Source organism: Hippocampus guttulatus, chromosome 23 (assembly GCF_054856545.1).
Source record: "Hippocampus guttulatus isolate MCC_2025c chromosome 23, RoL_Hgut_1.0, whole genome shotgun sequence".
Lineage (NCBI taxonomy): Eukaryota > Metazoa > Chordata > Actinopteri > Syngnathiformes > Syngnathidae > Hippocampus > Hippocampus guttulatus.
Window position 1 is genome coordinate 1,740,329 of NC_141283.1, and position 25,301 is coordinate 1,765,629.

General features: G+C 45.0%; 3 protein-coding genes across 4 annotated transcripts in view; 2 read left to right on the plus strand and 1 right to left on the minus strand.

Moving 5' to 3' along the window:
- The window catches only part of LOC147185644 (protein eva-1 homolog C-like), a 38,563-nt gene extending 24,177 nt beyond the window's left edge, over positions 1-14,386 (plus strand). Inside the window, exons 6-8 of the mRNA XM_086104179.1 lie at positions 9,947-10,081; positions 11,799-11,972; positions 12,728-14,386. Coding sequence (XP_085960305.1) covers positions 9,947-10,081; positions 11,799-11,972; positions 12,728-13,113 — 695 coding nt within the window. The 3' untranslated portion in view covers positions 13,114-14,386. The remainder of the gene's footprint in view (positions 1-9,946; positions 10,082-11,798; positions 11,973-12,727) is intronic.
- A 120-nt stretch (positions 14,387-14,506) lies between these two features.
- On the plus strand, positions 14,507-19,678 carry LOC147185645 (EF-hand domain-containing protein 1-like). Of its 2 annotated transcripts, none has more exons than XM_086104177.1 (8): positions 14,507-15,571; positions 16,181-16,459; positions 16,630-16,917; positions 16,985-17,134; positions 17,229-17,421; positions 17,574-17,800; positions 18,432-18,807; positions 18,928-19,678. In XM_086104177.1, the coding sequence occupies exons 1-8, from the start codon at positions 15,506-15,508 to the stop codon at positions 19,086-19,088; spliced, it is 1,740 nt and encodes a 579-aa protein (XP_085960303.1). In that variant the 5' UTR covers positions 14,507-15,505; the 3' UTR covers positions 19,089-19,678. The 2 variants fall into 2 exon arrangements, with proteins under 2 accessions (XP_085960303.1, XP_085960304.1); XM_086104178.1 differs by having other exon boundaries at positions 18,955-19,678.
- Positions 19,537-24,869, minus strand: LOC147185646 (translocating chain-associated membrane protein 2-like). Its single transcript, XM_086104180.1, has 11 exons — positions 24,671-24,869; positions 23,641-23,704; positions 23,407-23,516; positions 22,698-22,814; positions 22,571-22,629; positions 21,778-21,862; positions 21,588-21,658; positions 21,402-21,506; positions 21,173-21,316; positions 20,825-20,982; positions 19,537-20,556 (listed from the first exon to the last, which is right to left on the minus strand). The coding sequence occupies exons 1-11, from the start codon at positions 24,788-24,790 to the stop codon at positions 20,480-20,482; spliced, it is 1,110 nt and encodes a 369-aa protein (XP_085960306.1). The 5' UTR covers positions 24,791-24,869; the 3' UTR covers positions 19,537-20,479.
- Positions 24,870-25,301: the final 432 nt, after the last annotated feature.

Genomic DNA, 25,301 nt, shown 5'->3' on the forward strand with positions numbered 1-25,301 from the left:
GTAAACTCGTGTCTGGGCATTAGATAAGGCTGACGTTTGAGTTGTGTTAAAAAAAAAAAAAAAAAAAAAGCAGTATGTGAGGAAAGACAATCTGTTGTTTTTATCGCTCTTGCGTAGCACCATCAATTAACCGTAGGCCATATTCAAGCGTGAGTATTTCTACCGAATTATATTTGTAGATGCATGTGAGCGTTGTTGTCCACTAGAAAGCTGTGTGAAATCCAAAATGCTTCGAGTGGAACGTTTTCAGACTTTTCAAACTCACTGCTGTTCTCTTGACGACTGTGGGGGCTTTTCTCCTTCATATGAGGTCAGTTTTATTTGCTTTTTTTTTTTTTTTTTAAAATACAGCATTATATTTCGACATTACCCCCCCCGCCGGTTTTCTTATTGCTTGGGCACGCACCAAACAGCTGGCAAAGTGACTTTGTACGGCAAAATCGTCTCGACTGCATGTAATTTGTCAAGAACCCCACGTTAGATACCCCCCCCCCCCCCCCCCCCCGCTCACGTTCCCCTCACATTTTTCGCACTCATTCCGTCATCGCCCATTTGCACCGCGGCATCAAATCGCTTTATTTACTCTAGCAAGTCGGAGTAGAACCTGGCACTCGACTAAACGTGTACTGTAGCTGTGTCTGCTCCAACCGCCCTCTTCTCGACTCTTTATTGGAATTGGGAGGGGGCGGGAGGGGGGGGGGAGAAATCGTTCTCATGTTTCCAGTTTTATATGTTCTGAAACTCAGCATGCATTCATGAAAGTCTTTCTGTACTTTTTTTTTTTTTCGACGTGGTCTTTTTCTCTAAAAATACTCCATGCTGAAGTTATTGGGTAGGTGAAAAGGGAGGCGGGGAGTGGGGGTGAGGGTGGGGGGGGGGGTGATAGCCAAAGCAGATGTGCTTCCAACCCTCAAAAACTTGCTGGAGGTTGAGTATTTTTATTTTATTTTATTTTTTGTCTCCTGCCACCCTTCCCTGTCATTTGTATATTCTTGATTCTTCATCGGATACGGTTCCACCACACTGGCTTCAAGCGTCTCCGTACCAAAATTTGTGGTCTAGAGAAAATAAATCTTCCTCGCCAAAGTTTTTGAAACTTCTCGGGAGTATCCGGGTGAAGTGCTGCTAATATCTTTGCCACTCGCTACATATTTAATCAGATTTGACGTTAAGAAGAGAGATCAGGAAGCAACATATTATAATCATGTATATCCTCTTGAAACATTTAACCCTTCCATGCAAGCTGTAACCTGAAAAAAATGAGATGTCCACTGTAGTAACCGCTGTCCCCGAATGCGTTCGTCGGATCTTGCCTCGCTATTTCTCTAAACTTGTTTTCGAAGGTGTCAAGGCGGAAGCCACCAAATACGTTGCAAAATATTCCGTCACTCAACTGGATGCGACACGGTCGTCTCGAATAGGCTGCTGGTCGAGTCACTTGCGTCGTGCCGGGTTTGAAAATCTCCCAGCCAACTCCATCACCGCGATCTTTGGCAAGGAGCCTCTGATCTGGTCCCCGAACACTACGGCTGCCTCACTCTTCCTCTTCCTTCCAGCTGAGGATGAAAAGATGAGGGAGTCACTCTCACTTGCCTTCTATGGCATTTGCCCCCCCCCCCCCCCCCCACCGTCCACATCTCAGCAGCAGTCCATCTGTTTCCTGCCCGCAACCTGATACCTACGAGGTTTCTGCTGCTCGTGAGGTGCGTGTTGAAGGTTGCCATGTCGCCGGTACGCCGCACTCGTCGTCTTATGGTTGTCAGTGCTTAGCCGCGTGCTGTTATGCGACGCGACATCAACAATTCTGCGACTGGTACCCGGCAAAAGCGGGCTCAAAATTGCAACGCGAGGGTCTGGGACTTTTCATGATGCTAACAAATATGTGCCGTATTGAAGAAAACGGATTAGGATACTAGCATGGATGGAAAGCAATGCTTTAAAGCAGTGGTCGGCAACCTTTTTGGGGCGGGGGGGTTGGGGGGGGGGGGTCACGGACCAGTTGTGACAAGGGTCGCGGACTGGCAACCATATTTCTTTAATTGCGTTTAAATTACCAGTTTTAAAGCACCGGTCCTGGCAACTAAAATGATTATAGAGATCAACATTTTACAAACTGTTATTCTACTGTAAGTAAATAAATAAAACATTGAACTACTAAGAAATTGACCAATATGAAATGATTAATAAACCTTATGATGTAAAACCCTAATAATTTTTAAGTTATGTCCAGACGGCGTGAGCGTTGTTGCTAATGGCTAGTTGTTAGCGGCTAAGGGGCTAGTGTTTACGTGGGCAGGCCGCGCAAAATTTTTCATGCTTTCCAATCGATCACTCGGCGCGTGACTTGTGTAAATGATTCAGCGGGTGTCTTGTCTTGTGCCTCGTTTTTTGACGACATGCCGCTCACAAAAGCTTCCGCCTCCGCGTCGGCGTGGGGAGGAACCTCTCTCGTCAAAATGGCTTCATCTTCGGAAGTCAAGGCTGCGTGTTTGGCCAACTTGTTACGATTGCTGTTTACTGCTTCTACATTTTAATTTATTGGCGGATTCTGTTGATTGATTTCAACTCGCAAACCGATTTTAGAAGCGAGACTACGCGGTTGGCGACCACTGCTTGAAAAGACATCCCACTTCTCAAACATGTCTACTTGGCAAATGTCGGGCCTCACGACCAATTCCCTCCGTGAAAAAAAAAAATGCTTTACTGCTTTTCTTTCGTTGAATGTGTTTTTAATCATAGCCGGCCTACCCAAGTCGGTTGCTGATCAGTTGCGGCATCGGCCCGACAATTGCACTCACGTACTCTCGAGCGAGTTGCTTTCTATTTGGATCTTGGCATTTGGCCACCAAAAACATACGAGTCGGGCAGCCCGAATGAGGCCTGCGGTTCGTTTTTGCTTCGACAAGACAATGGAGGAGGAAGTTTTATGGTCACCTTGAGTTTTTAAACCTCCTTGCTTGTATTTTATTTTGAGCGTCGTTAGTCTTGTGATTATGGGAAGTTTTCCGTCCCTCAATCCCCGACTCCGGACCCCTTTATCCAGCCGCGTGTTTGGTTTTGAAGCAAATTCTATTATAAGATCCACAAAATAAAGCAAATCCAGACTGCCAATTTGTTGGGGAGGCCTTTGTGCTCCCCCCCGCCCCACCCCGCCGTGCTCACAGAGCTGCGCCAAAGGATAAAGATATCAACAATGATTATTTTGTACCACGAACACGCACGTGCATTTAGAATCCGAGCCTTTTCCAAAAGAGTCCCCCCCCCCCCCCCCCCCCCGAGAGAGTCTGGACTGAATGGAGGGAAGCAAAATGATTTCTTCCCTGGTAAAGGTCCAAAGGCTGGAAGAGGTTTTGAAGACTCGGCGAGACTGCAACCATGTGTGCCCTTTTGTGAGTCTCGCGTGTCTTTCGTTCACCTAGTAAAAAAAAAAAAAAAAAAAACGTATTCGCTGAGTGTTGATGTGAGATTTGCCCCATAAAGGTCAGCCTTTATTCCTCATCTGGGTGGTCCTCTCTCGTTTTTACTCCACACTCTCATGCATTTGGAATGTCCTTGACCCTGTGCGAACCATTTGAATGAAAGAAAGGCCGCACTGTATTTATCAGCCTCACTGAATTGATTGAGCTCGGGTTTTTTTTTTTTTGTCTTTTTCTGCAAGCAGGATCTTGCCAAAACTCTCCGATTGACTTTCATTGCTAAGAATGAAGCCAAGAAAGAAGCCATTACATTTGGAAGCAGATCTGTAGCCGATAAACAAATAAATCCCCAAGGAGCACAAGTCGGGCTCATGACAGGACGGCGAGGCTTGGCAGTACCGAGCGCAGGCACGCAGGCTAGCTCTCAGCACTCTGCTCAGTGGAGGAAAAGTTTGGATATTTAATTCTACGTACTTAAACGGAATGGGGAAGCAGATTTTGCTCATGTAAAACTGAAGTCACTGTCACTCAGAAGCATTTCTGAAGTTTCGTACGGCATTGTATTGGGTTTCAGTTGGATTTTTCCATGAACCCCCCCCCCCCCAAAATATTCCAAGAATGTACGCCACATTTAACAGTGTGGTTCCCCTTTCGTCATCTTGTTCCCCCCCCCCCCCCCCCACCCCCACTCTGCGTCTGCTGACTCTGGCCTCAATCTGCATGTCCGCAAGGTGTGCTGTGCAGTGCGTTTGAATTCAGGCGTCAAGTGTCGGGTCGTGCGCTCATGTACACTTGGGTGAGTCTGTTTCGCCTCAGTCGCGATGTGCTCCCCGAAGCCAAGATCCAGTTGCAATTAGCAACTCCGGCGCGCTCGAGACCTCGGTGGCAGTTTGAAGAGAATCGTAGTGCAGATTGAATCAAAAATGGTCAGCAGTAGAATGAAGATCAAGATTGAAGGTTTATTTCACCAGTAAAACAATTTGTGACGCTACCGCCTGTGTTTATTGAGATGCCTCAACTCCTCTCAGCTCATCAGTGCAGCGCTAATATTAGTTGTTCTTCACAGAAGACGAAGAAGATGTAATGAGTATTGTTATATTCTGTCTACACGTGTTGCTGCGATGTTTTTATTCCGTCGCTTAATGTCAGCGGCTTGAAGGCTCTGTCTCCCGAGGCCGCCGTTGTCTACGAGCTTTCACTTTTGAGTCGCTGCAAATTGCATCTTTTGCAATCGAGCATTTCACAGTCTGTCAGAAGACTCGAACCCTCAATGCTCTTTGGTTTCGTCTTTTTTATCTTGTGCAAGAAGCCTCTTTGAGATAGTCCACCGAGGACCCAGAGGAGGAAGTTGAGGGGATATTTATCTTGAAGGCTTTTACCGCGGCGTCTGTCGGAGCCCGGCCATCAGTCACGCTTGCGTCTGTCTCGCTCACGCCTTCTCGCTCCACTCTTGACCCCTCAAGGCACCGATCAGCATCTGTTGGGGGCTCAAGCTGTTTTAAGACCATGGCTAAGTGGACAGGGTCAGAAGAAGGAGGGGGGACGGACATAAAACGGACGAGCAGCAATTCGGCGTTGATAATGCCAAAAGTGTTGGACCCGCAGGAGGCACTTCGAGAATGGAAAACAGCGCTCAGCTATTTACAGTACGGTGTCTTTGTACACAATCGCAGCATTTGTTTGCCGCGTTGTCCCTCTAATCTGTCCGCCATTCTCTTTCATACGCTAACAGCTGTACTTTGCAGCCGACCTATAAATAACTTTTTTTCCACAGTTGGTTATCACTAGAGCAGCCAGCAGCACACCGTCAAAACCCAAACAAAAGGTGCAGACGAGTGTGTGAGACTTGGCATTGATCCTTGCGACTGTTTAACGCTAGCTAAAACGTCACCTCGGGAGAAATGAAACGAGCAGAGAAAAAGCAGGCTTCGAATACACAGATGTGTAGTGTCACGCCCTAAAGCTAGTTACAGTTTGTTTTCAGCACATGAATGCAGTGGAAAACTGGAATTGAAAGACTGAGCCACCGTCACGATGACCTCGCATGAGATTTACGCTTGTGTGACTGAGTTAAAATCTTGCCTGTGCTGTTAAGAGTTTGGGGCTACAACAGTGTGACAGTTCAACAAATGAATTCATTCTCATGTGAATGTTGGATGGAAAAAAAAATAATGAGGCAAAAAAGAAGTGATAAAAAGTATTTTCCGGCTAGTGACAAGACAGATGGGTTTTGCAAGTGGCATGCATCATGGTGGTGATAAGGGCGATGACAGACCAACCCAGACCTCGCCAATCTATACCAACCACGTAACTCTCCCCCTGCGCTGTCAACATGCTGGGAGAACGAAAGCGTGCCTCCCGAAATTGCATGCGCGTGACAAACTTCCATATTTCGTAGGTGATGTTTAAGGCATGTAGGATGTCGCTCAGACTCAACACGGACTGGTTAGGACTGACGAGAACCTCATCTAATTACCTAACAATGACAGGGTACGGACAGACAAGCGCTTGGCTTTTCCCAAAATGATAACGAAGGCCAATGTCAAATGATAGGGTAAGAAAAAAAAAATGTGATACAGATGCTGAAGTGTGTCGTTTCTCTCTATTCCGGAACAATGGTTAATCTATTCCAGTCATCTGTGGTGTTTACGACAAGGCCAATTTGATATGGAGGGAGGCTTTAACGTAGCGTGTGATTGACTCACCATCGTCACAGCACTCACACAGACACTGATCCCAGCGTAGCTTTAAAATTGGGTGGTGTCCCACAGGGGTCATTCCTCGGGTTTTGGCGTTTCTCTCTATTGCCTTTGTGAACATGACGAGATTGCATATCATTTATTTGTAGATAATGTGCAGTTCTATGAAAGAAATGGAAACACTGTGACTGCTAATGTCTGTCATGCATTTGAAGTTATGCAGTCTTCCCATTTTTTTTTTTTTAATATATATTTGTACTCTGCACCTGCCTCCAAGATGCATACTTTTCTGGCCAAAATTCGGTTGAAGTAAGTTACACTTCCATCTAAAGATGATGTTAAAGTTTCTTAACATGTTACCACCCGGATAACCGTTGTTCCCACTGAATGGTAATTCCACTGCTTTCCAAGACATTTCGAATTCCCTCCAAAATCAATTTTTGACGTCTTCATCCAAAGGCTCTCTGTTGTTAATTGCTGACATGACTTTGACATCCAAACTCAAATTCTGTCGTGCCTGGTGACAGTTATTTCTTGCAGCACCCCCCGCCCCGACCCCACGCCACCCCTCCTCCCCAAAGAACAGTCAGAATTTTTTGGAAAGCAGCTCGTAAATCAGAGTTTAAGACCCTTATTAGGCATCTGGTTCCTCATAGAGGTCCCAAACTTACAAAAAGCATTTCATGTTCGAAGAATCTCACGGCACGCCAACCGACAAAAAAATGTCACGAAAATTGTGCACCTTCTCAATGGCTTTGACTTTGACACCTGTGCTATAATTAGTTCCATAAAGAACTTACAGTTTACACATTGTACAGAAGTGAAACAAGTATATGAGCCAAAACTTGGTCTCATCTTTTGGGGTTTTTTTGCTCGAGGTTTTCAGTGATTCTTATTCAAACACTTACAAATAATCACCGTCAATAACTTCCTCGCATGGCAAGCTTCCTGCCAACAGCCTCTGATTGTTTCCTGCAGAGACTTCTGCGTGAGTTAAGAGCCTCACTCGATGGCAGCTGCCCAGATTGGAACATTCTAATTGCGGCTTTTTTCGAAGATTGAATTTCCTCTCGCTGTACGTTTGCATTTTGCTGTCCGTGTTTTTACAACCAATGTTATGAGATGTCCTGTATCTGCCGGTTCCGACTTTGCGGGGCATACGTGATGCCGTTTTGTGCGAGCCGAAATCCACAAAGCATTGTTTCCATGGCCACATCAAAACGGCAAGAGCTAGATTGCGATTTATGGCTCTCGTGAATAAATTTAATTTAGGGCTATCAACTGTGGAAAATGTACATTAATTACTGTGGCTGTTCAAACTGTGCGGGCACATGAATACGTATTAAAACAACTGTTTGTCCTCTGAAGATTGAACAAAACACTGTCTTCTGTGGTGGCAATGCAAGAATAAAACGAGTGTGTTCATCACCCCCCCTGACACGCATACTTTCAGTCTATTTGGTTTAGTGATGTCAAAAGCCAGACTTTTCACAATGCCGTGTTTATGCCGCTGAGGTCATTTGGTGATGCTATCCTCCGCCAAACAAAAGCCCGTCTTGTTTACGTTTAGAATACGTGCAATCAAAAGTGCTGCTTGTCAGATGGCTGCTGTTTGGAGGTTTTCCAATGGGAGGGGGTTCAAAGTCAGAGAATTTAAAGGAGAAATCTTTCGCGACTGCTCTGTTCGCCTTTTGCACGTTGTGCTGCAGGAGTGCGGAAACTGTCCTGTAGGCAACTCTTCACATCAAACCTACACAAAAATATCACCACCAGCTTAGTGTAGACATGTGGGCAAAAGTGTGTTTAATTTGTTAGCCTTGGTCTGATCTCGTTTTGGATGTAGTGTGGTTTAATATTGCATTATATCCCCTCTGGCTTACGAGGGCTTTGTCCCAACTGCATTGCTCAGCACATGGGCTGCGAATACACACATTCACTCACACACATACACACTTTGGCTCAGAGAAAGCGCCATAGAGAAAACAAAGCTGAGCCCCGCCAGTGTAAACACAGGCCATTGTTGCGAACGCGCTTGTCCCGCCTGGTATCTTCGCGCCCAGCGGCCATTCAAAGTGGTTGCCGCCAAGCTCTCGTTTCCGTCCAGCAGAACACCGGCGATTATCAACAGCTGAGATCATCAGGCCTGTAGCAGGAAACGAATTTCACTTGGGGGGGATATAAATACAAAAAACTAATAATAAATAACGTATAGTGGGAGGTAGATGAATAAATTCGTATGAATTAGGTTTCATCAATGCATCTCAGCTAGATTACTGTAATGCCCTTTATTTTGGAGTCAGACAGTCCTCTCTCAAGCACCCCCAGTTGGTCCAAAATGCTGCTGCTCACCTACTGACGGGCGCTGTTTTTATGCGATTGATTCATTGTTTTCACAGTCTTTTTTTTTTTTATATGGCTGATTTGTACTTGATGCACAGCGCTTTGTTTGCAGCTGCGGTTGTTTTTAAAGTGAGTATTTGGAGCGGATGTGTGTGTGTCACACGATGGTGTGTCATAACTGTGACCCTGGGCCACATATGCAGCAAATTAGAGCCAATCAGAAGCCTGTAATCAAGGTGTAGTGTGGAAGACGGTTGCAGCGTGGTGGCGAGAGGGGGTGGGGGCTTTGGGAGCCGTGATTAGCATGCCAGACTGATGAGGAATGCTGCGTTTCTCACCTCCACTTACAGGGGTTTGTTGATTTAGTTGGTACCAACCAATTTTGAAGGAATGGCGGTGTCAGGTTCTTGTTTTATTTATTTATTTTGTAACCAATTTAGGTGACATATTGTGTGGTTTCGCCACATGGGATGAGTCAATTGCAGAATGGCATTGAAATGGAAGTTTCTTGACCCTGGAGGATACCCTAAAACAGATGTTGTGTAGCATGTTCGCTATTAGTTTAGCATTCAACTCCTGTACAAGTTTGTTTTTTGGTTTAAAAAAAATTTTACTGATGGAAAGTATGCCGTGGTTGACGGCGACATTTTACATAGCAGCTCATCTAGTGGCTGAATGTTCCAAATTTAGACCCCCAGCTGGATTTCCAAATCTCACTTGCAATCTCCTTTCTCTCGCATTGCTGGAGGTTTTTGACAATGACGTACAAGCTCCAACTTGCTGTATTCGTATTACACATTCTTAACCCTTCGAAGAATTCATGTCAGGAAACAGCTGATTTGTCTCTATTGACCATTGGTCCCGAGTGACAGATGCTCAGCGTGTGCAAACACACAGACTGGACTGAGGCTCAGCTCGCCGAACCCACGTGAGAGCAGGGGCGGGAATGTATAGTTCACGACGTTGTGGTTTTGAATCGGGGGGGGGGGGGTGCAGACTCCCTGACTCACTCAAAGGACACTGTGAGGTTTAAGGGGGTGTATGGCGGTGGGAGCCGTAGGTTTCGGGAAAACATAGCGCTAGGTCAAAGAAGTGTGAATCATAGCACATACTGTAAATACGACACGTTTGGTCATCATTCATTGCTCAAATATTCTGTTCTGTACCCTCGTGGTTTTTTGGTTTATCATTGGGAGTAATTTGCTGCTCTTCCGTAGCATAGCTACTGGTAACAAACATACAAAGTACAGACGTGACAACGTGACTGAACTGTTAATGTGTTCTGGACTCTCTAAAGTGTGTTTCTTAACCATGACCAACAGCCACATGATCACAAATAAATTCAGCGTTTCTCCTCCGTTGTTGGATAAGTAACTTTAAGTAACAAAAACGCTGTCATCCTTACCACGGGCAGTGAACGACATTGTCATTCTAACCAGACTCCTATGTGCCCGACTTCCTTTTCCTGCACGGGCATCCATTTCTCTGCAGTCCCAAAGAAGTTACTCCAGGAACAAAGCTCCAGAGCGCCAGCGTACTCCCCACCATCCGGCGCCCATGACCCCAACATAGTGGGAGATAGCCCTCCTGAGGGGACTTCAGTCAAACACCCCAACGCTGTTCCAGGTGAGTAAAACTGCACACACACACCTAAGCTTGAGGGACTTTGATAAGACCCTTGTGGCACCCCCACAGAGAGAGTTAACACGACACAGTCCACCCACCCCCCATCCTTTCAGGCTTCAAGTGGAACAATATTGAGGTCTCACATCAGGGCATAAATGTTTGGGTGGAGACATAGCAAACGGAATAAAAAGAAATTGGACTACTAGCAAAACATTCAGAACACAAATGACTACTGATGAGGATGATCGATAAGCAAATGTAAAGGACGAGCTCGACGCGTCAGTTGATGACAGTGCCTCATGCTTGAAAGGCCATTGACCTCTTTGGAAGCGCTTTCCAACTTTCCAGCTGACCTGGAAAAAACGTTTTTTCATAGAGGGACACGGGAGGAATACTGTAAGGATATGAGGGTGGAACGCGACACGTCGACATGAACAGCCGGCATTGCTCGTCACGTCGTTCGTCTGGTCTTTTGTCCCGTGATGAAATGTTTTGTCTCTGGAGGAAAAGAGCGGTTTCTAAATATACTACCTGTCTGATTAATGACAGCCCCGCACTAGTCGGTGGTTAGCATTGCTTAGTGTAAACAAGAGATCTCAAAATATGCCTGAAGACCAGCATAAAGCTTATCTTGGATGACATTACAGTTACAGGGTGCGTGAAAGGGTGAATATAAAAAAAATATCTATGTCATGGGAGAATGCTTAGCACGTCTGCTAATGTTGGCTAGTTAATAATGTTACTAATGAGGTTAGCAGGCCTGTCTCACAGTCCGACATTCCAGTTGTGAATCTCAGCTCTGGCCTTTTTTGTTGTGAGGTGTGTCCAAAACATGCACTAGCTTGATTGAAACCCATACATTTCCTATCGCTCGTTTAAAAATTAATTTCATAGTAGTTCCTTGCAGGTAAATGAGATGAGAGGATAATGATCCATCATGAATCATTTCACCTGTTTATTTTTCTGGCTTCCTTCACGTGTGTGTGTGTGTGATTGGGAATTCTTGGTCACATCAGCAGACATTGACGCCGCAGCCGTACGTCCAGGTGGAAACGTTTACGCTTTTAGCCAGCAATTGCAGTCTAAACTATGTTTATCAGATAAGAGGTCTGACGCACGTTAATTAACGTCAGTTTAGTTTTAGCGTACGTCGCGTTTGTGTGACATTTCGCCAAAACATGCTCATCCACCATGACTTAAAACATTCAAGTGACCACGTTTACGCTAGCTGTGAAAAGATTTCTCTTTATTTTGCCGTTCTCTGTCAAAGTTACGCAGGTAAAATAAATACCGGCTGTGGCCTCGTGCTTCCGATGCGGCAATTTGCCGAGAAGGACGTCGCTCAAACTTCCCCCACATCGGTTGTTCAGTTGTTAATGGCCTGAGTCAAGTTTCCTTCTGCTGCGGTGGTGCCATGTTATCTTGTCGATCACAAGACGGCGCATGTGTTTCGATGCGTCGTCTCGGACCAAAATGATTAAAACAACCCACGCAGACGCCGCGGGGATGACTCAGTGGCTCGGAAGCACTTGGCACGCTTTTCTGTCAATGACCCAACCGGCGGCATCACGACACAGCACATGTGGTAAAAATACGATGACTGATACTTACTCGATGTGCCTCATCGCATTCACAGGACCGCATTTGAGTTGGAGGATCATAACGAGCTTATCCGTTCTTTGACTCTGGCTTTTGTGTCATTTCCTCCCCACTGCAGATCGGAAGCGCATCAGAGAGACCAGCGCCGACCAGGAGAGGTATCCCGAGGTTGGAAGAGGGGGAGGCGAGGCGCCCTTGAGGACCCCGGAGATGAATCCCATTATGAACTCCACTTCCAGCTCCAGCATGGCCCTCATTAGCAACGCTCTGGTGGCCTACACATACGTCTCAAGTAGGAACACAAATAATCGTGTGCGATGGGCCGGTGATGGTTGATAAAAGTGTTCGAGCCAAAAATAGAGCTTTACTTTGCCAACTCTGTGAACAGACTAAAAAAAATTTTTTTTAAAAAAGCTAATTATTATCATAGCTTATTATCGTAAGCTAAATTAGCTATGCTATGCATTCGCCGAAGAGCTAAATTAGCTATGCTATTAGCTTATGATAATGAATGAAAAAAAAATCCTCCTTACCATTATATATTTTTTTCCCCTAGATTTTTGCATGCCAGGACTGTGTTATTTTTAGACAGATTGCATTCGCCGTAAATCGGTCTTGGAGCCAACATCAAACAATTTCGGGCAACTCTTGCCTCGCTGAACTTCATTGCCGTCATAGTGAATGCTCCCTTGTTCACGTTGCTTTGTTGCTGCTGTTGATTTTATCAGCCATAGAAACACCCCCCGATTTTGACAAAGTGAGTAAAAAGTCGATTTTTTTTTTTCAAACGCAGGAAATCACAGTCAAAAGCAGTCAGTAAAAATACTCAAGTATAGCCTGAAAATTTTTGGGATGTGGTTACTTCCCACAACTAGAAATCTAGCCTTAGTGTTGGAGACAAAAGAATCAAGCAATATCAAAAGGTCCACAAGTCGAGGGAACCAGAGAGTCAAATATTTGATATGAAACAAAGGGGGAGCAATTATTGCGGTAACTGTCACATATCACTCACTTTTCTGGTCATTATTTTTTTCCACTCTACGCCAGACCACCCAGAGAGGGCGGCTCTCTTCTTTGTCTGTGGTGTCTGTCTGGGCCTCTTCCTTACCCTATTCGCGCTGGTGGTCCAGATCTCCTGTCGCACCGACTGCCAGCCGCCCCGCCGGCAAGCCGCCGCCAAGAAACGAGCGCGCCCCGCCGCCGACTCGTCGTCGGACTCCAGCGACTCCGACTCGGATTGGGACGCCAACTCGGACCTGTCGGCGCGACGGCACCGGCGCTTCGAGCGCACGCTCAACATGAACGTGTTCACCTCGGCCGAGGAGCTGGAGCGAGCGCAGCGGCTCGAGGAGAGGGAACGCATCATCAGGGAGATCTGGATGAACGGGCAGCCCGACGTCCCCGGCACGCGGAGTCTCAATCGGTATTACTGACCGCCGCTTTGGATGGAACGCTTACTCGAACAAGACTTCGGATGGCTCGCACCTGTCAACCAATAAGGAGGTACTGCAAACTTGGGAAGAGAATTCCTCCCCGAGGTCGTTGGCCTTTTCCTTTGGGTATCGTAATTTTCCCCAAGTTGTAGGAGTGTCCCCCCCCCTCTACCTCTCAGCTGGAGCGTACTGCCGGAAGCGAGGGGGCTCGCCCATGACCCCAAGGAAGCCCTTTTTTTGAAGTAAGGCCCTTCGGTTTTTAGCTTCCTAGGGACCCGTACAGGCCTGCGGAGACTTGACGGTGATTAAAGAGGCGAGCAAGGCATCAGGCAGCTGCAACACTTGGATCTTTAGCCAGCATTTAAGCCCAAAAAGTGTACAGGACAATCTTTTTTTTTTTCTCCCGCCCCCACAGAGGATGCTGCCTTTTACAAAACCAAAAGATATTTCCTTCAACCCCCCCCCACCCCCCATCCCCTAACCCTTATGAAATCTATTTTATAATATTTAATAGTTTATTGATTTTTGTGTATTTTGGTTCTCGCGTATGGTTTATTATGAGATATTTTTATACTTGGCAAAGGTTGTCCGGCGCCTCAGGGATACAATCCTACAGTGTCTGTGTGTTTTTGCCTTCTAAGAGGGGAGGAGGGGTAATCGCCCTTTTTTTTTTTTTTTTTTTTTTAAATCATGTATGACAGCCTCTAGCAGTTAAAGAGATACAATATGATACAGAGAGCCTCAAAGAGGTTTTTAGTGATTTAACCGTATTTTTGATACAGGATATGAAACTCACAGTGCAGTGCCTTTTCAAACTATGAGGTCTCTCACAGGGTCTGATGACTAGAAATACCAAATCATTGAGCGTAGTTCCTTCCGGTTGTTTTTGGTTGCGTTTGCTTCAGTGAAACACCGATTGAACAGGACTCGTATCTGGAAGTATCCGTCGCTGTGTGATGAAAATCACATCGGCCATGTTCATATAAGCTATTTACAATCCAGTTCTGTTTGTGCTTCTCTGGTTTCAAGTGTAGAAATAACCATATTTTTCTCTCATAGTTTTTATTTTTATTTTTTTAACTTGAGAGGTGAGTAACGGATAGCACACAGGACATATTAGAGTCACCCACATTGGGACAGCCTGTCTATGCTGTATCTTTTTTAGAACATTTCTTGTTTTCATTTGGACATGAACACGCCGATAGCTGACCAACACGAGGGCAGGAGGTGACTCCTGTGTTTGGAATAAACGTTTCAGAAATATGTCTTCTGATATTTTGAGTCCATCTATCCATTATTTCTAATGCTTCTCATTTATTCAGCGTCGTGGGTCTCCTGGAGCCGAACCCATCAAACTTTGAGCAAGAGACTAAGGATAGCCTGAACTGGTATCCAGCCAATCACAAGACAAAAAAACAATCTTAATCATAAAGGAGGCTCACGACATGCAGCCATGGGGATAATGTGAAAAGGAAGGAAGAAAAAAAAAGAGTACAAAAACTCAGTCTCCAGGAAGGATGGAAAGGTGAAGGAACGAAGGTTGAAGAAGCAATGACGTCAGGAGGGGAAAAGAAAAGCTGGTCTGAGGTCAAGAAGAAACAAAAGGAATTTTAAGCGATGTGAGGATGCCTGGATAAAAAGGTGTAAATGGAATGACGGCAGAAAAGTTGGTCCAAGCAAGGGAAGTGTGTGGCAAAGGGAGGTCCTTGCTCGCCCCTTGGTGGTCAACTTTAGGTTTCACACCCTGCAAGAGATGACACAAACTCCTTCAAATAAACACTTGCCTCAGTTCCGCTGTCAGTGTGGTTTTATTTTTTAAATTTTTTTGTGTGTGTGAATTTTGTTTTAAATGTGTTTGTTTTTTCGGGTGGTTCCATGGAAACAACAGTAGTGCGGCCAAAACATTGCTTTTCAGCGCAAAGTAATGCATCTCCTTGAAAATGTTGACACTTGTACTTGTGTTAAATTTTGTTTTTATTCGTATTTGCTAACTTCCGTGTCGTTTCGTGACGTCACCCAAAACGTGACTGTTAGCTTGTGCTTGTGTGGCTAACGTCAACTTTCTGTAGTAGCATTAGCATGTTTGAAATAAACGTCTTAAAACGTCTGAGGCGTCGCCCCGAAGCTCAGTTTCTCTTCCAGGGCTGACAATGACATCACCTTTGTTCTTTGGACACACTGTTAGGATGGACTGAAAAGTTTTCACTGAGAACGTATGCCAGCAAAGAAAGCCGTTCCGATAGTCACAGAAGTCACATTCCGGAACCGAACCAAAATAAAAGCAGACGTGACGTTGGATGTTCTCGTTGCGAAAAAGTGCCCAAAAATAACAACAAAATCACGTCATTAAATGTAACTCGGCTACTGTATCGCTCGTCCACTCGAAGCAACAATGTCACGCAAATTGGACAATAACGGCTTGCCGTTCTTGCCGGGGTTCTCTTTCCAGGATGTAACGGTAAGTAGAACTTTTCTAGTCACTGCTTTTCAAAAATTTCTAACCAGTGACCTGTTGTAAGACATCATTCGGCGTATGCTTGTGCTACTTCTCCATTCTAACAGCATGCCATTCATTTCCAATGTTGCCAAATAGGAAATGATTCGATCGCATCGTCTTTGGCTTTGTAATACTACAGAATATTGTATTTGCGTGACAGTCTAGTGAATACACGATGTTTAACATTTAACATGCGTGAACAAGGTAAGTGCAAGTCAGACGACTTGCATGTGTTAAATGCATGCAATCCAAACACAAACGGTAAATGGAATGCTTTTGAAAATGAATGCAATCAGCTGGGCTGGTGGGAAGAAAGGCAGCAGTTCTTGCAGTAGAGTACAGCAGTGGCAGAAAGTGGAGAATTGCAATAATGTCTGCAGTAGATGAGTGCATAGCATACTCAGGTCAATGGTATGGCAGTAGTTCTGACTTTTGTGCATTTCCCCTAGGCGAGCTGACCAATCCATCAGTGTCAAAAAGTGGAGGACTGAACTTCACACCCAAGGTGCACTCTGGTGGTATTCAACATGTCTCATGGATGTTTTTTTTTTTTTTTTTTTACCTCCCCAGAAAACAGCATTTCATCGCCCTCAGACTTTGTCCTATTCCAAGGGCCTGGCATTGGCCCGCCCGCCCCGGTTGGGCATCGGACTGGAACCTCTATTAACAGAGCAGATGATGCACGAAGAGCTCAGCGGCATGGCCGGTGACATGCCAGACTTCACTTACGGCTCCTTTGACACCAAGTACATTAAAGACTTGGTTAATTTGTCCTACCACGCCGCTCCTGCGCCCACTCACCCGGATCCTCAGCCCTTTATCCCAGCTTATGTCACTCTCGACAAGAAGGTATGATCCTGTTACCAGTCACCCATAACATTTTTAGTTGACATCGATGTGCAACCGGTGAAGCGGTTGCTAGCTAGTATTTAGTCGAATCTCAATATTAAGGAACGCATGCAGAGTTGCGGCTGTGCAGTGTTGCGACCGCGTCACGGATCGCTTGGCTTTATTTACAGGTGCTTTGCTTCAAAGCGTACTTTGAGGAGGAAATGATCAACAGTCGCGATGAGAAGAGATGCGTCCGTCATGTGGTTATTTACTACTACCTTGAGGACGACAGCATGAGCATCTCCGAGCCCTGGGTGCCCAATTCCGGGATACTGCAGGGTCAACGGATCAAACGCCAATGTCTGCCTAAGAGGGAACCGGGGAAGTATTACCACTGGAAAGACCTCAACCTCGGCATTGACTTGGAAGTGTATGGTGTGAAGTACCACATCGCCCAGTGTGATGCCTTTACCAAGGTACGACACACCATCGGACGTGTGTGGAAAATGCAAGCGTGACCGACCCCGTCGACTCGATTTGCAGGATTTTATGCAGCGTCAGGGCATCATTCTGAACGCGCCTGAGGAAATGCCAGTGGATTCTTATCTCCAGGGGCGGCAGAAACCTCCGCCGACTTCCACGACGCGCTCCGAATTTGACAGCAGGTACCAGTTTCTCCACATGGATCGCAAGGTAAAGTCTAAAAATCCAAAGTAATAAGTTCTACGCATGTTATTGTGAATGGGTCAGGTCTTCACTGTAAGCACGGAACTATTTCTTTGGTCAGGTGCTGCGTTTCTTCGCCCTGTGGGATGATTCGGAGTCCGAGCTTGGCGAAACCTTGCCCGTTACCATCCACTACTTCCTGGTGAATGACACGGTGGAGATCAGGGAGGACCACAAGCCCAACAGCGGCCGCTTTCCCTTCCCGGTGCTGATGCAGCGACTGCGGATACCGAAGAAAATGAAGCCCGGTCACGGTAAGACAAAATTTGCTCGTTCTGAAGCGGAACCCTAATTAAAAAAAAAAAAAAAAAACCATACTGAACAACGGGTTGAAAAGCAGTGCCAAACTGAAGCGATGTTTGTGCGATCGCCACATCTCAGCTTCCCCGTCTTTCTGTCTTTCCAGACCAGTTCCCGAGTTGCGTCATGGAGGATTCGGTCGAGGAAGTGGAAGAGTTCTTCTCTCCGAAGGACTTCCAGGTGGGCAAAATGATGACAATCCTGGGACGCCGTTTCCTCCTGTACGACTGCGATGACTTCACCAAAGACTACTACCACGCAAACCACCCTGAGATCAACATCAAAAGCATCGAAGTACCCAGGAAAATGGGCAAGTTTGAGGGCATGAAAAAGGTGAGACTTAAAAGTTTGCATGAGTTGTGGAAAACCGCCAGAAATTGACGGCCATGCCCCTGAAATGTTAAACATACCGCAAAACATGATCCCAAAACAGTTTGGCATGATTTCAAACTCAACAGTATCGCCCCCCAAAATAAATGCCTCACAGATAAAAGCGTATACAGATGCAGCAAAGACTTTCCAAACATCCACCAACAACCCGGACTAAACCGATATGCAAAGCTCGCCTTAACAAATTCCTTGAGACTAGGAATGGGCCGAGTTTAGATTCTTTCAGTATGACAAGAGAGCAAAAATATGACGGTATTAAAAAAAAACCCAGCATGTATAGTAAGGCGTTTTTAACCAAAAAAAAAAAAAAAAAACGACCATGTATACTAGTAAGGCGTTTTCTGCCGAAAACCCCCCCACCATGTAGTAAAGCGTTTTTAGCCGGAAAAAAACGACCACGTACAGTAAGGCGTTTTTAGCCTGTATAGAGGCGGCTCGTTTACTCAACTCAGCAAGCAGCCCCAATCATATTGTGACCTACACACAAATCATAACCAGCCATTCAGCGGGTATTCCTGGATTTTGAAGCATTTCCCCTGATCAGTTTTTTTTTTTTTTCCTGCCATATTTCCAGGAGATTCCTCCCTACAATGGCTTCGGATCGCTCGAAGATTCCCTCCAGAGTTGTTTATCTCTCCTCCCCGCACCCCCCAAAAAGAATGTGTTGAAGATGCTGGAGAACGAGCACAAAGTGTTACGCTACAGCGCCCGACTGGTCACACCCAAGGACGCGTCCGAGTCCCAGAGACGCAAAGATGCGGATCGACTTTTCATTCTGTCCTATTACCTGTCCAATGACACCATCTGTATTTACGAGAATCCCAAAAACAACTCGGGTTTCAGGGGCGGGGTGTTCCTGAAAAGGACGCGCGTTCCCAAGCCGGACACTTCGGTGGACAATCCCGACTTCTACTCACCGTCGGATTTCTCCATCGGATCAATTCTGGACGGTGAGTGTTTTGTTTTGAGCACAATCCAAAGACTTCCCACTCGGGGGGGATTCGTTCTGACCGACGAAAGCCACTCGTGTGTTTTTTTTAATTTTTAAATTTTTTTTTACACTCTTCTAGTTTTCGGCCACCGCTTCGTCCTGACAGACGCCGACCTTTACGTCCTCAATTACATGGAGAACAACCCCGGCCAGATTCCCTTGGAGACACTTGAAACCATACGGCAGAAGCTGCGCTCCGGAACCAATCAGACGGCGGAACAAAATGTTACATTTGAGTGACGGACGAAATTCAAATCCCTTGGAAATTTGGCGTCAAGTCGAATGACTTATATGTTTTGCAGAGCCGCCCTCATGATGTCGCGTCCCCTTCGTGCTTAGGACCAGGACTCAAGAGCCTGCGGGGTGCTTCGTAACAAAATACACTGCTTTTTGGAGAACTGTTTGACGGATTTATGGATAAAGGAGTATCGGAGCCGCACTGAGAACCAGAGACTCCAATAAGTTGTCTTACACTTTGGTGTAAGACTCACCCATTTAAAATAGCATTATCCAAACACTGACTCGCCCTTCATAATAACATCACTTGTCATAAGTTATGACATTCTTTGATCATGATGGCCTTTTCTTTTTTTTCTTTCCTTCAAGCTTTTCAGTGCTCTTCAGATCATCTGTGATACGAAGCACCACATTACACGTAATGTTTTGCCTACATTTTATTTGCCACATTTTTCAGGGGCCCAAGGCTTTGATCAACCAAAATAACTTGTATGTAAAATGTTGCACATCTTGTACATGTACGGTTTGTATAGAGATTATCGCTATATATATTTTTGGAGGGGGGCATGTAGCATAAAAATCTATTGAAAATGGCTTTGTGGTCTGTAGTGATTGCCAGGCAAAAAAAAAAAGTGACTGAAATGAATCATGACTGAAAATGAATCATACGTGTTTGTTTGTTTTTTTTCTTTCAGAACATTGCATTATTCATCATTGAACACAAGGACGTTTCATGGAACGGCATGCGGTAAAGTACATTGCGATGTTCGTCTTGGAAGTGACGAATATGAAGCGTGATTTACTTGGGAGTCAATTTGAAAGACTTTTCCACGAGCTGACCAAAGTCCCTCCCCCTCATCTTACCTTCGACATGATATGAGCGAACATTACGGCCGGCTTACAACAATCCTGTATCATGTAACATTTTTTTTTTTTTTTTGCTACTCCCAACGGACCAGACTGGAAAAAAAAAAAAAGAAGCAAAGCTGGCTCAACGGCAATCAAACGAGCAATACAGTACTTGGTAACGAGGATTACATGCATACAATCAAACGTTGCTACACAGTAACATGTGCTACATACTGTGTTTGTACACTTCTGGCATTTTGCTGGCATGATTGCTCCTTAATATGGGAAAGCTGGTCATTTGGCTGTATTAAAAAGGAAAAAAAAAGGTACAAAAATAGATATGATGAGGAGAGTAAATGTCTCTTGGGCTCAAGAAATTTCCTTGGATTTCATTTTCCAGCATTCAAGCCCTAAATTTGTTGTCACACAGTCACCGGGAGCGTGTCGGGATGGAACTGGATCCCAGGACACACCAGCTCGCCCCTTTTGTGTTCGGGGATCTCAGCTTGGACCGGGCCACTGCTCTGCTCAGTCCGAATGTTTCCTTAGGAGGATTTGAGTTTTTTGATCCGAGGAGAGGTTCCGTTCTCGGCTTTTAGGACTCCATTTTCATAATGCCCAACTAAATGGAGAGTAAGAGACATGACAACGAGAAGGTGAACAAAAATCACAACTCGAGAGTCTTTCAAAATATTAGCGTCATAAGAGCAGAAAATTCATTGATCAATCAAATCAAAAATCCCTCGTAACTGCTCACCCCTCCCCTTTGCAAACTATTTTTTTTTTCATTTAGAGCCCACGACATAAAAAAATGCCAATTGAGCAAACGGGGGGAGTATGGCTGAATGATTCCAAACACGACCTCGAGTTTTTCCCTCTTGTGTACTCACGAGAGTCCCGCTTCATTGGCCGAAGAGCTTGTTTGCTGGCGGCCTTCTTGCGGACGGCTTGCTCATGTCGAAACTCCCTCCAGCGCCTCAGCTGGAAGCGGATAAACTTCCAGAGGAGCCAAGATTGTGTCAGACATACCAGCAGAAGAACAGTCAACCTGAAAATAATGGACCGACTGTTTATATCACGCCGCTCCCGATCGAACAGTTTTTTTTTTTTGATTTATGATTGACAGTCAGCGGAGGAGCACAGATTGGTGGTGGCTTAGACTCGCTATAGTTTTGCCAAACTAATAAAAATCAGTGGCCTCCATAACATCTCGTGAAGACATTAAGAGGATTCCTCACCTGATGAGGAGAGTGTTAAAATTGCCGGTCTCCCAGTCCAGCACCTGGTTCTCACAGCGGGCCAAACCGAAACCGACGGCGAGAAACATGAGCGTGAGCGTCGACATGCGAGTAATGACAAAGCTGGCCGCCCATATGTCAAACCTGAAGAGGACAACGCCGACGCAGTACGTGGTCATTTTTAATGCTTGGCTTTGAACAAAAGTGATGAAAATCGGGGTCAACTTGCATTTTCTGGTGGTTCTCGTCTGTGAAGTAGAAGAGTCTGGCGATGTGGAAACCCAGCTCGGAGACGTACTGGAGGAAGAGGAGCACCAAACCCACGCGGTTCAAACTAAAACAGGTCCACAAACGGTTTTATTCACTTTTTTTTGTTTTCAACTGGAAATGATTTTGAATTTGCAGGACTGCTTACTTGAGCACATACGCCGCCAAGATGTGCAGCAGATACAAGCCGATGTACTGCAGCTGACGAGGGATCTCCTCCTGGTAAATGACCCAACACATGCTCACCTTTTATGTTCTCGTCATAAGTTTCCAACTCTGAAAAATTCCTTTTAACCTGAGTATAATCTCATACGCAAACATGTTTCCTCCTGACTGACCTTGCGCACTTTCTGGAAGTAGAGTTCAGGCAAAGCGTGGAGCCAGTAGGCCAGCTGAGTGAGGTAGAAAAACTTGACCTGGAACCTGAATCACAAACCGATAAGAAGAGATGGCAAGAGTGGAGATTTTTTTTTTTTTACATATTCTTTATTTACTGTAATTGGAGATGAACATTCATGTGACTCTGATTCCCCCAGTTTCAAATGAATGAAAATGGTACGGTCCATTTGGATGATGTCATTTTTGGTAAAAGTTTTCAGGCGTGATGGAACAGTTTCCCCCGATCACGAATCAAATTGCGCAGACTCTTTGTGTCAAGTCATCTTTCGAAAACCAAAATTTCCCTGAAGAGTTTCGCTATTTTTTTCCCTCCCACTTTGTGAAATTAATTTTCCCCATTATGCCCAACCAGTCACAATGGAATAATTACTGATGGGGCCACTCCGCCAACCCGAAATAAATATGTCGAGGTTCCCTTCATATGATGTCATTCGACAAGTGGCTGAACAAACATCAGTAGGATGTGTCTCCCCACCCCCCCCCCTTTTTTTTTTTTTTTTTTGGAGAAATTCACTTCCCCCTCCATGCTTGCCACAAAAAAAAAAGGTAGTCGGCTCCTGTCATATTATGTAAACAGGAAATGGCTCGCTAAAAAATAAAGCAACAGACAGCAGTGCACTGTGCATTTCAGTTTCAGTTTTTCCATTTGAGTCCCGATGGAGCCTTTCGTATTACTTCATCACCTTTTTTTCTTTTTTCAACAGACCCGTAGAAGACGCGCATCAATCATACCTGAGGTGTGCATGTGGATAGTTTTCCCAAAGTCTGCTGGGATGCAAAACATATCCTTCCTGTAGTTTCAGAGACAACCCTTGTAAGTCCAAAGAAAATCGATGCAAATGAGGAGCGCGACACTCACAGTAATGAGGATGTAGAAACTCCACACACTGGACACCAAATGAAATACACACAGTTGACCTGACTCGTTGAACTTGGTGTTCTTGCTCTTGGAAAGATGGAGGCGTCTGTTGATTTTCTGGGAGTGACAACGACGCGCGGCGGATTGTAAATGCTGACTCAACAAGTGTGTGTCTTTAAAAACAACAGAAATAAATGGAGCAGGGGAAAAAAAAAGATGCTATTTGAAGAGGCTGCCAAACAAGAAGTGGCAGTTTAGATATGCTCTGGATTGTGGTCACTTCACTGAAATTAAATCATTATTGGCCTGCTTTCAAAACAGCTGCACAAGAGAGGGAACGATGCGTAGTCCAAATGACTAGTCTTAAAAAAAAGAAAGAAGAATTCTGGTTCAACAGACCACATAGGCTTTGAATATTTTCTGTCGCAAGAAATCGAACTGATTTTAAGTGCTGTCTGGCATGGCTTAGTTAAATCGTAAAAAAAGTTCCTGTTCAGTGTACTGTCAGCCATCATTTTTCAACAAGCTTGAATCAGTTTTAAAGCAAAAAAAAAAAAAAAAAAAAAAAAGCTCTTTTTAGAATATAACAAGATGGACAGGATAGTCAGCATGACGGAACAAGATTTTTTTTTTTTTTTATAACCAACACGTGCTTATAAGGGACACGATCACATATAATTAACCGAGCCCCCGGATTGGTGGTACTTACATCCAGTAGATACTCCTGCACCACTGCATGCAGGATGATGGTAATAAAGAAGTAGAAGAGGATGGTGGCGCAGTCCTTCCATCCGTAATGATACAATGTCACTTCTCCATCTTATGGGCACAGCACATCAGGTGAGTTGAAAACACCTTTACTGACTGGTTTTCATTGGTAAAAATCTCTTTGACAGTCTAACGCCGCATGTTTCACAATAACTGCCATGCACCATATGCATACCTGGAGTCAATGTGGTAACATTGTACTGGGGCTGGATAAACAATATGGCCGTCTTTGCTGTTGCCTGTAAGGGAGATTCAAATGGTCATTCATGATTCGAGACACACGACATCACCACATGAGCACTGCTGGTACAGCAAATGGTTTTAATTAGATTTCAGTCTAATGAAATTAATGACCCCCCCCCCCCCCCCCCCCCCCGCAGTACATTTGAATTAGAGACTTTGCGGGCAATAGTTCATACACCTAATAAAGGGTGACTGAATGGGGTCTTGCCAGGTGACACGTTAACTTTTACATGGAAAATAGGGGGACCCCCCCCCACTACAGATCGCTCATTTTAATATTTGTGTATGGCTTATTTCCAAAGTACATTCAGAGCTAAACATGTTTGGATGTGATACATGTATTTTGCAACGCGTCGTTTTATGTAAAAATGCCCGTGGTAGGACTGCGGGGGAGGTTGAATTTAAGACGTGGCAGTGAGCAACAAATTAGACAAGTTTTTCGCCATACAACACGTATGCTTCTTGTCCATCCGCTTCCTAAAATAAAGGGGCCTGCTCGCGACGTGTGTACGTTTCGAATGCAGAAACGAGCGCATGACTTTTAATTTGAAGGCCAACGCCACGTTGTTTCCTTCTTAATCCGGCTTCCTTTTGTACGTGTTTGTGTAAAGTGACGTGATTACTGTAATCAAAAATTCTGCAGACACGCAGAAACTTGAAAATATGAATGCAAATTGTGTTTAGGCCGATAAACTTGTGTCAAAGTAGCCGATAAATTGTCAAGCATTCATTTCCTCTGATTTCCGTTGCTATTGCGTTGTCGACTACAAAGAACTGCCGGTCACGAAAACGTCTCACAAGTAGTCGCCAAGTCTGCAAAACGTCCTGCTGCGGTATGAGAAGTTACTGTTTCCCTCCCTCAGGAAAATAATACGTCCACATCGAGTTTCGCCATGATGTTCATGCCACCAGAAAGCAGCTCTGTGGTGGGAGACGAAAGAAACTTGGAAAGTCCATCTCACCTCGAACATCAGTCCAATCAAAATGAAAATCACCAAACTGAAAACGATGTCGGCGTGGTTCTGGATGAGAAACTCCTGACTGAAGAAAGGGTAACTTTTGTTTCTTCGGCGAAACGCCATCGCAATTCCCCGCAACTATTTGACAATTTTCGACAATCTTTTCTCCCTCTTCTCCTGACTGAACCTCAGTGAAACTTTCCCAGCGGACTGCGCATGCGCGTCTTCATAAAGGGCGAGTGACAGAAATACCTCACTGAAGGCCGTTTGCATCAGGTGAAATAAATCAAGTCCAACTTTATTGTCAAATATCTTGTCGGTGCACAGATGAAATTTCCTCCCTCTCAACCAGATCACAACACAAGAGGAGCCGCTGCGTGTGCCCGCGCCGCCATCAAAAGTGTAAGTACAAAAATGTATTAATGTGCAGTTTTGAAACTTAACGAAAAGTATAACCAAACACACAATTGACATTGTTAATACTCTTAGAATGCATTGTTGTCTTGATAAAGCCTGTTTTGTGATGCAGCTATTGAATTGGATCACATTTAATTTTACAGTTTTTTTAGGGGGGGGCGGCTAATGAATTGTTAGTCTATTTCTTGTGACTTGGAAAAAAAATGCATTGATTAGG